At 37.6% G+C, this 17258-nt stretch overlaps 1 protein-coding gene across 1 annotated transcript; it reads right to left on the reverse strand.

The window, feature by feature from the left end:
• Positions 1–2085: 2085 nt before the first annotated feature.
• LOC139954744 (uncharacterized) lies at positions 2086–16480 on the reverse strand. The gene is made up of 7 exons (XM_071954664.1): positions 16041–16480; positions 9560–9952; positions 9081–9146; positions 8395–8460; positions 7557–7622; positions 6413–6469; positions 2086–3869 (listed from the first exon to the last, which is right to left on the reverse strand). The coding sequence occupies exons 1-7, from the start codon at positions 16105–16107 to the stop codon at positions 3598–3600; spliced, it is 987 nt and encodes a 328-aa protein (XP_071810765.1). The 5' UTR covers positions 16108–16480; the 3' UTR covers positions 2086–3597.
• Positions 16481–17258: the final 778 nt, after the last annotated feature.

The following is a 17258-nucleotide window of genomic DNA, read 5'->3' on the forward strand; positions in this document are numbered from 1 at the left end:
TATTGTATTACAATAGCGTAACTCCCAACCTTGATGGACATTTGGTTCTCAAGTTATTGCAAAAATACTAGTATTTGACCCCTAATTGAGCTTTGTTGACCTTGGTTCATATAACCGTTATGTTTTGAAACGATCTCTTACCCCATTCACAAATATCAACCATGTATAGTATGTATAGTTTCATTTTGACCCATAAATGACCTTTGGTGACCTTAGATCACATCACGGTTATTTTAGAAAATGTACCACTTCTTCTTTCACAACTTGTCCTAATATACCAGCCATGTCAGACTTTGTGAATAGAAGTTGTTGCAAAAATGAGCATAAGTTGGCAGTTTTTTGCACATAATCAACCTTGAATGACCTAATGGTTTTATCAAAAATGTTCCCCTTGATGATGTGCACTCTGTCCTAAAATCCCAACCTTGATGGACATTTGGTTCTCAAGTTATTGCAAAAATATTAGTTTTTGACCCCTAATTGGCCTTTGTTGACCTTGGATCATATTACGGTTATTTTGGAAAATGTGCCTTTACTTCATTCACAACTTTTCCTAAAATACCAGCTATGTCAGACTTCGTGATTAGAAGTTGTTGCAAAAATTAGCATAAGCTGGCAGTTTTTTGCACATAATCAACCTTGAATGACCTTGGATGACTTGATAGTTTTGATCAAAAATGTTCCTCCTGATGACGTGCACTCTGTCCTAAAATTTGCTTGGCCTACAATGTACACACATAATGTTGTTGCTAGAAATGTATCAAAACCAACCTTTGGCCCCTCATAACTTGAGAACTGGGTGTCCGATTGAAGCGGGAGTTGGTTTCCTACTGCACAAAGAGCTCTATCATATATCAACATATTGACAAACTTTTCTTTGTTCTGTTTTGTTTTGCCCCTTATCTCCTAAAATGAGCATATTTTTCAAGATTTGACCTTTGACCATTTGACCTCGCGGTCAGATGTAGTTTGACACGCTGATTCCAAAAAGCAACATGACAAGTCTGTGCGACCACCCTAACTGTACCTATTAAAAACAAAAACATTGACCTCTGATAACTTCGCACACAAGTGTCGCACAGGGGTCAACTATGGATCATTTTGATCAGAAGGTACCTTTGAGATCCGATTATGGCCACGAAAATTCAAATAACCCAAAATACTGATAAAGGTCACCGGAGGTCACCCTGAGGTGAAAGGTCACCTAGATGCGGGTCGACTCCCTGATTACAATAGCGTAACTCCCAACCTTCACGGACATTTGGTTCTCAAGTTATTGCAAAAATACTAGTTTTTGACCCCTGATTGACCTTTGTTGACCTTGGATCACATGACCGTTATGTTTTGAAATGATCCCTTACCCCATTCACAACTGGTCCCAAAATATCAACCATGTCGGATCCTGTCAATGGGAGTCATTGCTTGTTTTAATATTTTGGTTTTTGGCCTCTAACTGACCTTTGGTGACCTTCACAGGCACCACAAAAAATAGGGCACATCTACTCAATGTGGTACTCATATACACCAAATATTAGATTGGTCCAAGCTTCTCTACTTGAGATACCGTGTTTACAAGCCAGGCGTCACACACACACACACACGCAGGTGTATTTTCATAACAGTTTCTACTCCTAAATAAAGAGGAGAATATTTGTCCATGACAAAATTGTAAAGCCATCGTAAATCGCCAGTTTGAATCCGTCAAGAAATCCTTGACACACTATTTTGAGAGAATCCTAAATGTAAACGGATATTCTTAAGAGGGCTTTCTCCTCTCCACTTGAACACGAAATTTGCGAATTTTAAATTGAAATTGTGACCCGTTCATTATTATTTTGATTACTGCTTTACCAAATTTGAGTAAACCCTTCGCGGTGAAAACATCTAAGATGTTGTGTACATACTTCGTCAGATGTGACGCAATACAATATGTGTTTATATCATTTGCCAATTTTTATGGCCTTAAATAATACCTTTACGATGTACCGTATACAAAAAAAAAATGGTAAAGAAAAGAAAGGGTATTATATTTTGTTTATATGCATAAAATTTAAGATAGTTTTATTATTGATGAAGTAAATTACTTGTTAACAACCTGGAAATTGGTGCCGACGTGATTCTCCATCAGCTTTAAAAGCTGCTGTTATTTTAATTGTAAACAATATAAACATATGCATACATCATGTAACTTTTTTTTGTCGATTAAACAAGCTCTAGTCATCCATATATTAGATCCAATAAGATTAGATTAATGATATGTAGACCCAATGCAATATCGAATCTGCATAAATATATGTAAATCCAGGCTGTTTTATTCAAGTAAAAGAATTTTGCCTTTCAAAAATTAAATGTCATTTCGCAAGGGTATACCGGTAACCAGAGAAAGCACTGTATGGAATCAGTACCTTAGATAATACTATATACACGTCATTGTTCTTTTCATTTAATGTACAACTTATTAATACAAGAGGAAGTATAATATATATCATCGACAGTATGATCGTCATCAACAGTAATGTGACGATCATACTGAGGACGATGATGGCAGTATCCGACAGTTATACCAATGACAACGTTAACGAACATCCTATCGATACTGTTGATTACTATGCAAGTCGTCGTCGCTGACATAGTAATCACAGTATCGATAGGAAGATCGTTAACGTTGTCATCGGTATAACTGTTTGCTACTGCCGTCATCGTCGTCAGCATGACCGCCACAACGGGAATGTCGTCAACATCGTCGACGTAGTCGTCTCCGTAAAGTAGTAATCAACAGTATTATTAGGATCATCGTTAACGTTTATCATCGGGAAAGGTCGGCTAATGTCGTCATCATGATCGTCATTAACGGGAACGTCGTCATTATCATTGGCGTAGTCGTCATCGCCGACATAGTAATCAACAATATCGATAGGATCATCGTTAACGTTATTATCGATATAACTTTCGGCTACTGTCGTCATCATCGTCATCATGATCATCATTAACGGGAATTTCGTCATTATCATTGGCTTATCCACTTGGTACTTAACAGCCTAACATATACATAATTCATGACATTGGAAGTGGTTAACGCAGTTTTTTGAAATATTAAATCTGAATGAACATAACCATATTTCAGCGGCCAAAAATAGGTCTGTATAACATATATAAATCCGTATGCTATGCTGTGTTACAAATTCGTTTGCTGCATATAGTCCACACTTCGTTTATTTTTTTCCATAGAAAGTCCCCGTTTACGGGCTTGTCACCAGCAGACACATGTCTTGTCTGATTACACTTTGAAATATGAATATTGTGACGTCATGACGAATTTTTGTCGAGGATATGTATGCTTATTTTATGCAATCGAAGTGTGCCCGAAGGAGTCCTCTCGTAGGCATTATATATCGGGAGATATATTCACATCATATATCATGTCCGAGAGTCTTTTGAAACTTTACCTTCACATTCGAGCATATCCGAGAAACAACATAATACATTGCCCTTTCGGCGTTCCATAATCCGATGACTTCGAATCGTCCGAGTGAAGTATGATAAGTGGCCGGGACGCGCGGCTATGCTCGGATATTGTTTTAACGAAAATTGGACGTATTAAACACATACTGTGTTATCTCCTAGTTTTTTACATGTAAATACACGACTTAATGTACGAACGTTCTCTCCGTGAAGTTCATCTTTGTTTGGTAATGCCATTTGACAAGTATTCGTCATAATATCGTAAGATATCGCAGAACAACTTTGTTGCAAGCATTCATTAGCGCACTGGGTGGAACTGAATGTTCGAGATGATTTCAAAACACTGCTTTGTGCTGATATGGTCAATCCGAGAGAAGGTAACCCGAAAACTAACCCAACGTCGATCCCTGTAAAAAAAAAAGTAAAAAAATTCAAAAAATTATTCAAATGTCTTTGCCTTCATGCAGTATCAGCAAGAAGAGGGAGTAGGGGGCGTGGGGGGAGGGGAAGGCATTGTGCTCAAGGGCGGCGAAAGCACTTTTAATCTGGGGGGGAGGGCACCGACGTCGAAGGGCACTTTGCAGAAATTCGATTGGACTGATGCAGCCTGATATTTAGTACCCTTTATAACCCTTATTGTATTATCTTATTTGCGTATACACATCACTCCATCATCGCCCCCCCCCCTCCCTCAGTGGCGGAGCTTGGGGTGATGGTCAGGGGGCGAGAATGGTCTGTAGGCCGGGGGCGCTTTCGACACTATCTAAGCGGAGGGCCACCACAGGTTGGCGCGGAGCGTACAGAATTTTTTGGAGTAAAGATACTCCCTAGATTGCCGGAAATGACCCTTTTCCTATTTGCAGATAAACGATGAATAAATAGGTGTCATCGCCATTTTGTCAGAAAATTACACCAACAAAATGTGACAAATGTTAATAGGTATTTGAGAGCGCAATAAAATAGTCAATAATCGCGAATAAGTAAAAAAGTGGTAAAAAGCTGAAAAGGGCGCCAGCAGTCATTTTGAGTCCGTCAGGGGGGCATCCACCCCCTCTAACTGTATGGACGCTCCGCCACTGCGCCCTCCCCCCCCCCCCCTCAAGGAAAAATGCATACTAGCATTGAAATATCCAATGTGCACATTGGAAACAAGGAACAAGTTTTCTTTCGAAACAAAATGAGGTGAAATCATTACAAAGTCCAAGTCCCAACACACGCGATCGATACATGCATGAAAGCAAATGAAACATGTCAAAATACGAAAGGATGGGGTAGGTTATGGGATATTAAAACTAAACTCATTATTCATAGTAGGCTATAAATGGCTTCTGCTTATTACAAAGTCACAATTTAATATAGCAATGTATTTTTGGAAATGTATTAGGATTTTTTTGACAAATTGAATATGCATAATGGCACTCACCAGAATGCTAGAAGCCTTGTGGTAGTAAACATTTGAGTTTGACCCACAGAATCCATTATTACTTCTAACTTAGGATTAGATCTCTTACTGAAATATCGCTGACCTAATAAGGTGATCAAGAGTACAATTTTTTTATGTAGAAAAAGGGCACATTTTTATCCTGAGGAAAAGTGGGGGGCACGTGCCCCCTGTGCCCCCCCCCCCCGGTTCCGCCGCCTTTGATTGTGCTCCTTTTATACTAGTAACGAGTATAACGTCTTCCTACTTCTCTTTCATGTAATTTATATAATTCCATGATAATTCCTAACAAGGCCCATCTATTTATCACCTTCTCACCACTACTTATGACTTTATCAAATTGGATATCTCGCACTCAGCTGGAGGAAAGCTCTGAAGTTCCTTACGGAAGAAACGCTACCCGCACAATGGTCGTATAGGGTAACATACGCCAATTAAAAACCTCATTGACTTACATATTAAACCACACAAGTAATGTGGTCTCTAAGTCTAGATAGAAGTTCTCACTAGCTAAACGCTACCCATCACTGGATACCTGACAAGTTGGCCTTTCATGGCACCATCAATTTTTTTTCTGCTATCAGAGCCTAAAGTTTCCGTCACTTGTAAACAAACCTCTTCACTCAGTAGTAAACAATTTTCTGACGCTGCTCCTGGGAGGCCTAAAGGGGTCTAAAATCGTCTCAATTCACCCAATTTTTGCACCACATGTACTTCCATTCATGCTCTTCAACATGCGAGATCCATGCAGATCCAAGATAACATATCAAAATATTCTCCTACTGCATTTTGGCACTAGTACTGAGATAGGAGAACATTCGGGCAGATTGATATAGACCAGGGTTGTCCAACCTTTTGCAGAGGAGGGCCACATGGAATGATTATGATGAAGGAGGGGGTCGCATGAACCCTACGCTCGATTTTTCGATTTTTGCGCGAAGCCCAAGGCAACAAAATGTGAGCAGTGCGCGCGGAGCGCACTGATTTATGTTCCTTCCTGATAAAACAGATGAATAAAGTCCAGCCGGCACCCCCCCCCCCTCCCCTCCGCTGAGAGAGTGTCACACAAACTGACCTGTATGCAGTTTTTTTGGACCCAGAAGGTTCGAATGATTGATTATATAGCTTCAAATTGTTATCAATAAATTTGCTCACTAAATTTCACACCGTAGAGCATCTCTGACGGGCCGGACGCAACCCTGCGGCGGGCCGGACTGTGGCCCGCGGGCCGTAGGTTGGACAACCCTGATATAGACTCTAATACGGACGAATTGATATAGACTATGTGCCACCATTGGTGCTATAACGATACAGTATTGTCACTTGGAATTTTTTATACTGAATCTGTGCAAATTTTGATTCAGTAGCAATTACTAATGGTACTTTAATCTGGAAGAACTAAATGCAACACTTGTGTTCGAAGATAATGTGTACAGAGGGGAATCTTGAAGAATTAATTGTATTTGCTTTTAAGAGATATTTTATATACAAAATTGGAACAACACTTACTTGGCAGTCCCATTGTAGAACTTTCGTCTGTGGAAATGACGTCAGAGGTGGTCGTTTCTGACAATACATATGCGCAAGAAAGAAAGAATGGAAACCCTCATGAGAAATCAATTCTAATGGAACCTCGACAATTAATTTAAATCACGTATAGACTTCATGAGTAATTTGCGACGATATTTCTAAGTAAAATTTGACCAAAAATAATATACTAACGTCCAATCTGATCATGCAAAATATTGTTTCGTTGTTCATTTGTATGCTTCTAAGTTTTTGGCACAACTGATATTTAATTGATATATACAGTTACTTTGAAAGATAAATGTAATTTACAAAGCTGTATTATCATGCGCAATGGGAACCCTAATAGTTGTGAGTTTATAACGGGCTTGTTCAAGTTAAAGATGTTACTTCAATATATAAACAAATGACTGGGGCATATTATCAATTTCAAAATATGAATTGAACCGTGTCTTTTGTTGTCCTCTTGAACAATGATGACCTTATTACAAAGGAAATCTTAATAGTCATTGGTAGGGATATATAAAAGGGCCATATTGGAGACCCTCTTGTCATTTAGTTAACATGCACTGTTCTGTGCAATGTTTTTGTTTATAATACATGTCTCTCATTGTATATAGATACTTCAATAATAATAATAATAATAAGACTTATAATGCGCACACACCACTCAAAGAATGTTCATGGCGCAAATGACAATGAGAAATGATACAAATAATACAGAATAATACAAAACAATGACAGAAGAAAAAGTCACCATGGTATTCCGTCTGTTTGTCTATGTGTATGTCTTCAAAGTTCTCTTCTGTAAATATTATTATCATTTCAGTACATTTCTGCACGTTTGTCGACTATATGCAAATTGATTTACAAAGATGACGTAATCATAATCAGAAGCGCAGAGGAAAAAGTCAGACGATTCATAAATTCATGATACATTCGTGGGCGTATGAAAAATGTTTTTGGTGGATGGAATCGCCATCTTTTTTATTTTTTTTTAAATTGTTTACAAATACTGATCGCACATTAACTTCTACATGTTGTATGATTCCCTTAAAAGAGATTTATTAATCAAAATATCCTTGATTTGTATTTGTAATGGATTAATAAGTGGCATAGCTTTTACCTGATGTCGAAGTTAACCTTTCCTCAGTTGTTGAGGTTACTATTGTAGTCATCATGATAACCGGATCTGCGAAAAACCGTAATGTCCATCATAAAAAGTATAGTGGAATAAACAGTTTCAGATGTTTTTTATATCAAACCAAACAAACGTGAAAGAAATATAATACACAGATAGAGAAGATATAAGTAATATCTAACAGACCAACATGTTGAAACATTTCTAAAGGCTTTATATGAATCTAATGAACTGCTTAAAACAGTTGTTTGCTTTCAGACGCCATGTTTTAATGTAGTTTATGGTAACTATGGAACAAACACCGCTATGTGCTTATCTTTGATATATGGAACATGTATTATATCATTGGGCTAGTTGGACGAGAAATTTATTTATGCAATTTAAATTTATCAAAAAGATGTGAGAGCTACTTTTAGGTTAGACTACCCATGTAAATAGTTACCGACCGACGTTGATTGCAGGCTAAAGTATGTCTGTAGCTATGGTAACGGCGGAAAGATAATAGAAAGAATGGAATGTGCCTATTACTACTAAAAATAATCTTTAGTATAATTGAGAAATATGAACCACGATAGTTGAACCTGGTCCATCAAGCTACTCACAGACGATGTTGAAAAATCAATTTTCAAGTATGAATGCAAGGTGGGTATATGGTTATGACTCCTTTTGTCGATGTCCTATTGAGGTCATAGGTTAGGGTCATTGGTTGAGGTCATTGGTTGAGGTCATCGGAGGAGAGGCAACAGTATAATTATAATCAACATGGGGGACCAATTCGCATTAAAGATAATATGCACTGGTCAGCATAATATTGATTACGTACCTAAAGTAGAGGGCAGGCTTTCCGTGGTTAACGAAGCGCTAATGGTTGTCGTCTGTAGAACTGGTTCTGGGAAAATGACAATAATACAAATTACAAGATATTGTGTCTTAGTAATGGAGGGTAATAATTGATTTCATTATTCTACGTAACCATAGTTACGTCTCTAACATATGACGTATTGCATACTGATTTCTGTCTGATCGTTTGTTCATCTGTTTGTACCAAAGCTTTGGTTTCATATGAATATCATTGTAGCAACTTAATTGCACGTTTGTCGAAAGATACATCACACGAGCAAAATTAATTTAAACAGATGACGTCATCATAATCAAAGCCCTGAGACAGTTATGTCAGCAAGTCCTCTCATGGAAAGTCTTCTTAAATTATTATTAAATTCATTTTCTGGTGAACGAAACCCATGACCAGATGCATTATTATTACCCTTGCCTATCCCGCACTTCGACATTGATCCCGACCCCGAGGCTGTAGCCCTGGACTCCCCTGCCCTTCTCGGTTGATTAAAGCACTTGTAAAATTTAAATAAATAGTCACAAGTAAACTTCTGCATGTGTTTTTGTTTATCGCAGAATCGCAGACTATTCAGGTTTCTATTCTGCTTTTTTCTCTCACTTTTTTTGGGACAAATACTGATATACTGATATACTGATAAGTTGTATAGTTTTTACCTGATGTCGACGTTAAACTTTCCTCAGTTGTTGAGGTTGCTACTGTAGTCGTCAGTATAACCGGATCTGCGAAGAAACAGTAATGTCCATTATAAAAAGTGTAGTGGGATAAACAGTTTCAGATGTTTTTATATCAAAACAAAGAAACGTGAAAGAAATATAATACACAGATAGAAAAGATGTTGAAACATTTCTATAAGCTTTTTATGAATTTACTTAACTGCTTACAACCGTTGTTTGCTTTCAGACGCCATGTTTTAATGTAGGTTATGGTAACTATGGAACAACCATCACCGCCACGTGCATATATTTGGTCCACGGAGTGCTATGGAACATGTATTAAATCATTGGGCTAGTTCGACGAGATATTCATTTATGCAATTTAAACTTATAAAAATGATGTGAGAGCTACTTTAGATTAGACTACCCATGTAAATAGTTACCGACCGACGTTGATTGCAGGCTAGAGTATTACTTACCTAAATCAAATTCACATATGTAAGAGTAATTTCTACTACATGGTGCGTCATACCAAACGTCATATTCGCCAACGCCTACGTCTGCTGCAATTCTATAGCATCCGGTGTCCTCATTAAATGTGTAGTTATGAGTACCAAAATGTTTGTACTCCATTACAGACCCATCGTCCCACGTTTGGATTTCGTACTCGAGGCCGTTTGCACCCAACCAATATTGGTAACTGCTGTCGTATGTTTGATTTAAATAAATCTGTTCTGCTTCGGATTCTATAAACACGAGATGAGATGACTTTGATTCACATACTGCTCGAGATTCAGCACGATCCAAGGGAGGCCAGGTAACGATATCATAACAAGAGGATAGAAACTCATAGTCAAATCCAGTTGGACATTCTGTAACTATGGAAACGGTCAGATAAAGAGAAAATTCAGTAAGATGGCGCAGAATATATGGATATAAAGATACGGGTACCGAGAACTATCTACCACGAAAAATTTAATTTCACAGATCTGTTAAATAAAAAGAAATGTTTTGTTTGTATCTATGGAACACTTAAAGGAATAATCTTAGCAGTTGCGCAAGAAGTTATCAAAAAGTGTGAGCAATGGGGTATCGAGGAGAAGCTGCTTACAGTAACACACTGGAAGCAGTGTGGGGTATCGAGGAGATGTCACAGTAACACACTGGGAGCAGTGTGGGGTATCGAGGAGATGTTGCTAACAGTAACATAGTGCGAGCAGTGTGGGGTATCGAGAAGCTGCTAACAGTAACATAGTGGGAGCTGTGTGGGGTATCGAGGAGAAGTTGCTAACAGTAACATAGTGGGAGCAGTTTGGGGTATCGAGGAGAAGCTGCTAACAGTAACATAGTGCGAGCAGTGTGGGGTATCGAGGAGAAGCCGCTAACAGTAACATAGTGGGAGCAGTGTGGGGTATCGAGGAAAAGCTGCTAACAGTAACATTGGGAGCAGTGTGGGGTGTCGAGCAGAAGCTGCTAACAGTAACATAGTGCGAGCAGTGTGGGGTATCGAGGAGAAGCTGCTAACAGTAACATTGGGAGCAGTGTGGGGTGTCGAGCAGAAGCTGCTAACAGTAACATAGTGGGAGCAGTGTGGGGTATCGAGGAAAAGCTGCTAACAGTAACATTGGGAGCAGTGTGGGGTGTCGAGCAGAAGCTGCTAACAGTAACATAGTGCGAGCAGTGTGGGGTATCGAGGAGAAGCTGCTAACAGTAACATAGTGCGAGCAGTGTGGGGTATCGAGGAGAAGCTGCTAACAGTAACATAGTGGGAGCAGTGTGGGGTATCGAGGAAAAGCTGCTAACAGTAACATTGGGAGCAGTGTGGGGTGTCGAGCAGAAGCTGCTAACAGTAACATAGTGCGAGCAGTGTGGGGTATTGAGGAGAAGCTGCTAACAGTAACATAGTGCGAGCAGTGTGGGGTATCGAGGAGAAGCTGCTAACAGTAACATAGTGGGAGCAGTGTGGGGTATCGAGGAAAAGCTGCTAACAGTAACATTGGGAGCAGTGTGGGGTGTCGAGCAGAAGCTGCTAACAGTAACATAGTGGGAGAAGTGTGGGCTAACAGTAACATAGAACATTATAAACAGTTTATCTAAAACAGAATGGGTTTTGCGTCAAAGTTTCGACTATAATTCTCCGAAATTAGATCTCGAAATTTTAGCTTTTGCTCGAAATGTGATAGGAAAATTGCAACCTGTCATTGTACCGCAATTTCTACTTTTAATCTCAAAATTTTGAGCATTTCAACTTTTTTCTACTTCTTGAATTCGGTTCATATGTACATACAATCGGTATGAAAAGTCGAATTATGCAATATCCTGGCATATAGATATAGACCTATTTCGGCATACCGTCTACATTGCATATCTTGCAAGTTTGATCAATTTGAACATACCTCAAGGATACTAGTTTTATTGAGTTGCGAGTTGGCCTATGGTCGTTCAATAAATATTATATATATTATTTCTATTTATTTTACTTTTAAATTTAATGCCAAAAGATATTGGCAAATTGATTCATTACTCAACAAGGTTGATGTGGTGCAAATAGTTAATATACGGTGTTAATATTCTGTAAAATTCAATGGAGTCTTGATTGCCAGATCAACTTAGCGAAAATGGAATTGCAAAGAATTAATTACATATTGTTTTGTGAAACCTGGGGAACTTATTAAGTCGCTATTCAAAACACCCTTTTAGAATTATCGAAACCCACTTACAATTTTCTTTACCTTTTCCGTGTCCTACTTTCATTTTACATGAGAAAACCTCACACAAGATCTCGGGCAGGAACTCAAGACGTAGAAACAGCTACCCCGCGAAGCATACTTTTCTTTCTCTCCGGTAGGCCTTTACAAAATATAAGTGGCACCGTATTTAACACAAGCGTCAGGCCTCGCAGAAACGAAATACCACCAAAGAGTGAGAAAGGCGGTTATTGGGAATCGAAATTACTTTAAAGGTTCTTGAAAATTAAATGTAAATTAAAGACCGTTTTCTTTGCTGTTATTTGACTCTTGTTTTGTTAGTTCGTTTCTGCTTTGCAATACCTAGACATCTGTTATGTTCATATCGTATTGTGTGTTTCCTAGAGAGATGTGTTGGCATTATTTGCCATGAAGCTGTATATATATATATATAAATGCTACTCTAAGGTGATCACAGGATATTATGATAACTAAATATTCTGGGAATGAATTTATTTGAGATTTCAAACCAGCTATATATGAGTTAAGTTGAACATTTTTCTCGAGGTTTTTCAATCATTTAATCCCATAACAATATGAATCCTTACCATGGCTAGTCAAGTATCCTTTCAAATCAGGAAGCCAAATTTGAAAGTTTAACATATTGAACATTTTTAAACATAAAATGAGGTAGGAAATATTATTAAAAGTGACTGGTCGAAGAAATGTTATGAAAAAGGACTTAATGTACGTTTGTAGACCGTGAAAAGCCACTGCTATCACTGTAGGTTGTAATTCTATACAACTTGAATTTTCGAGATATGACGCTATAAATAGCCGAGGTTCATCGAGTGCCTGGAAACTATAGTTTTAATACTCTAGTGTTAATATGAAGTTAAAGGAAAATGTTTGTGTTGAAATATTTGAATTTATAATAATATTGGATTAACATTAATAAGCCGACATCATCAGCCGTTTAGAATTAAAGGAGCATTAGAGAGATTTAATATTTTATGAAGGTGAAATTTTGAAATCCGGAATCGTTATAGAATCAATACTTGTCTCATTTTCTCTTATTGGACATAACGTATCAACAATAAAGCTTTACTTGTTGCAAAACATACTCATATACAGGTTTTAAGTTATACTCATGCTCAATAACTATTTTAAGCACTTGCTTACCCATACCATATGATAATCCCATTGAAAAGGTCATAAGGTCATGCTTTATCAGTTCAGGTTTCTTTCGAATAAAAAATTAGAACACCCAGATTTAAGTCAATGATAACTTAGTCATGTTGGTGGTCAATACTCAAAACTTACCAACCTGTTTGAAGGAATATTATTTGTTTCTTTGCAAATATCCAAATAAAATCATTAACATGAACTAAATTGCATGCATACGAATGAAAAAGACAATTGGAGAATTGGATCAATGTTAAAAGGTAGAGAAATGAAACGAAAAAAAAACATGTTTTTATTTAACTTGATCGATATTATTCGAAACTTGTAGCAACCAACTGAATGCATTTTTTTTCGACAGAGTATGTTGTGCATAAAAGTGAAGTCCTTATGCCAGGAGACATTTGTGTTTAGATCGGGGAGGGGGGAGGGGGAGGGGGGAGTATGGCCAACCATACACCACTGTATATCATATTAAGACATTAATCAGTTGTAGTGCATTCTGAATGCAGGTGTTATACGCATATTTGTAATACATCTATAGGCACGACAACTTACGCGGTGTCGAACTTTTTCACATGCTTGAATGCTCTTCAATTGATTGATACTTTCGAAGACCTTTATGGCCCCTTTGGCTTGCCATACACGTATACCGATATCGTTACAGTAGCTCTTATGAAGCGTATGTTACAATCAATGTTAATGGTACTAAGTAGTATTGTTGTCTATTATACTAGTATGTTTTCATTGTATCAATCTCAGCTGATCGTTTTCCAATGACATTTGTATTTTATTTTTCGATTCAAAATAAGTACGAAGAATTGAATTGTTGTATCCATCACGTTCTTCAAGGTGGATATGATAAAAGTAAACACACGAAATAGAACATGAATGTAACGGAAAGAACATTGGCATGGAATAAGAATAGCCAGGTAATGTTCTAGACACATATAGCTCATGTTAGCATTTCATTATGAAAATAACCAAGCCTTTGTGGGAACCAAATCAGGTTGAGTTGTTTATCATTTCTAGTATGATCTGATCATAGTTTGCTTTCTTAATTTTCAGTCCCTCTTTGGTGACAAATGACGGATTGATGGGGTGACATATACTTATAGCGTTATAACAAGTATACTTACAGATGAACGTATTTATATCGAGCATCGATTGAGGATTGGCAGATATTATAAGTTAATTAAAAATCATGCAAGCCTCTTTTTTTTTATAAAAAATTTGAAATTCCAAATTTGTAAACAAATCAAAAAAGAACTTAATCTGACATGTTGTTGGCCAATATGAAGTGAAAGTCAAATAAGACATTTGGATTCCCGGCGTGTTCTGTATAGATGACTGGGTCTTTTATTATTAGGAGTAGTTTGTTAACAAAAGATTTAGTAAAACACGAATTTAAGAACACGTTAATACCGATCAATATGTGATGATGTCTTAATAAGATAAAATGATGAATTATCAGATGTTGCACCCCACCCCCCCCCCCCTCATATAGAGAAGAAAATGTACCATCTCCATTTTCACTTGTTTGGGGGTCCTCCTCTAGAAACAATAACTGCATTCTGAGGCATAGTTAAATTATAAATTAGTTTTATAATTAGGTCTATACGCAAGGTTTTGCTAATATATACTTTAAAATTTTTTCCCGACTATAACGGTTTCCCAGACTGTGGGTTTCCCTGCCTTCTAGCGGCACACGCCACGACCGACCGTGCCCTCGCCCCCCCCCCCTCCGTATAGACTACTCTGTCACCCCATCTGTGTCATCATCATGTGTAAAAACACTATACAAGTTACAAGACATGAGTATTGTGCCCCTCTTAAAATGTTTGGTGCCCCTCGTTAGAATGTTTCTGCCCCTCCAACAAGAATTCCAATGCAAGATAAGATATCATCTTTACCATACAAGCCATTAAAACGAGACGTTCATAAATGATCCAGTTTATAAAATCATCAGAATTATTCCGTCTTATGTCGCAAGAATGGAATGCTTACTGGTGCAAAGTAAAATGATATTGGAAACTTGAAGAAAAAAACCTTAATGAAATGTCTTAAAAATCTCACTGATTATTTACTTGTGCATCGAAGACAAATATCCGTGAAAAGGAGAACCACAATAAAGTGTCTTATACAAGGGCGTAGGAACCAGGGGGCTGAGGTGGCGCCAGCCCCCCAGTGAAAAATATGGGGGCGGAAGTATCATTCCGTGGGTGTTGAAGTGTGCTATATTGCACCAAATTGCATCTGAGGCTACCTGGAAATGCAAGCAAAAAAATTCCAATGGGGAGGGGGACACCCCCTCCCCTTAGACCCCTCCCCCAGGCCGGCCATCAGTCTTCAGCCTCCCCCCAACTCAAAAGTACCTTCCTAAGCCACTGGTCTTATAGATCTCACTGATTACTTACCTGTGCATCTAAGACAAATATCCGTGAAAAGGTAAACCACAATAAAGTGTCTTTTAAATCTCACTGATTACTAACCTGTGCATCGAAGACAAATGTCCGTGAAAATGAGAACCACAATAAAGTGTCTTTTAAATCTCACTGATTACTAACCTGTGCATCTAAGACAAATGTCCGTGAAAATGAGAACCACAATAAAATGTCTTAAAAATCTCACTGATTACTTACCTGTGCATCGAAGACAAATATCCGTGAAAATGAGACCACAATAAAGTGTCTTATAAATCTCACTGATTACTTACCTGTGCATCTAAGACAAATATCCGTGAAAAGGTAAACCACAATAAAGTGTCTTATAAATCTCACTGATTACTTACCTGTGCATCGAAGACAAATATCCGTGGAAAGGAGAACCACAATAAAGTGTCTTTTAAATCTCACTGATTACTTACCTGTGCATCGAAGACAAATATCCGTGGAAAGGAGAACCACAATAAAGTGTCTTTTAAATCTCACTGATTACTTACCTGTGCATCGAAGACAAATATCCGTGAAAAGGTAAACCACAATAAAGTGTCTTATAAATCTCACTGATTACTTACCTGTGCATCTAAGACAAATGTCCGTGAAAATGAGAACCACAGTAAAGTGTCTTATAAATCTCACTGATTACTTACCTGTGCATCGAAGACAAATGTCCGTGAAAATGAGAACCACGAAAATCCTCCTGATGGTGAAATCCATCGAAAAACTTGAAGACGTAAAGAAAGAGCAATTTCATAAATTTATTCCCAACATTTCATAGAAAGTGACAGAGATAACATCGTCCAATTGAAACTGTTTCTTTTCTAATGTGGTAAATATATCATAGGTCAGAATTTAAATGTCATTTAAAAGTTTATATAACGAAGGTTGTTTATATAATTTTATGCTGCTTCGACTCAGTGGCTGTTCCTTCGATATATAATTGTACGTAACATAATACGCGAACTGTCCATAATTTCGATAAAAATCAATATCCGTGGATATCACATGGACTGTGTGCGCCAACGGCTGGACGAAATTAGACAAAAAGAAATTAAATAAATCGAATCCTAGTCGTCTAAGAAGTGACTTTTCAAGGTAAAGCTGCTGAAAAAAAACACAATAATTTGTTCGATTGTACTGTATTGAACTCAAATTTAATGTTGTAACACAGAAAGTTTGCTTACATGCATGTAGTTCAAATGAATCTTTTTATACAATCCAATATACAAAATGAACCAAGGTTCCAATAATGTAAACATTATCGCGTTATTAACGTTAAATTTGAAAAAATGATCATTGAATGTAACAGAAGAAAAAAATTAATAACGAAAATTATATCCGTCCATTAGTTTCTGTTTGATGCCATTGACAGAAATGAAATTACCGGAAATGCACTGAAACGACCAATCGTGCAATCTCAATAAAGCCAGTTCTGAAGGGTGGTGGTACTGGTGAGCTAGAATTATTGTTATTATTATTATCGATCCTCAGAGTGCTAGCACTCACAAGGACTTCTTGTTCAAAATAACTTGATCAACATTAGTCGGCAAGCTCCGAAAACTTTAAAATAAGTTTTCCGTCGTCTGTAAACTTTGGCGACCTACCGAGTCCTTTTTGCGTTCCATATTTTGCGGACTGTCGGTTGCATTTATATTTATTTTTAACCCAATACTATAATAAGAAGACGTAAGTATCGGATACTCTATAGTTACCATGGAAGCCAATTTTGTGATCCGGTTGCAATTATCGTGGGGCAGAATATGTTTCCAAGAGTTCAGCTGTTTGTTTTATATTGCGAGGGCGGGGGGGGGGGGGGGGAGACTAACCTCGTTATTTTCAAACCAAAATTCAAACATTTCTCAGATTGA

Source organism: Apostichopus japonicus, chromosome 17 (genome assembly GCF_037975245.1).
Source record: "Apostichopus japonicus isolate 1M-3 chromosome 17, ASM3797524v1, whole genome shotgun sequence".
NCBI lineage: Eukaryota > Metazoa > Echinodermata > Holothuroidea > Aspidochirotida > Stichopodidae > Apostichopus > Apostichopus japonicus.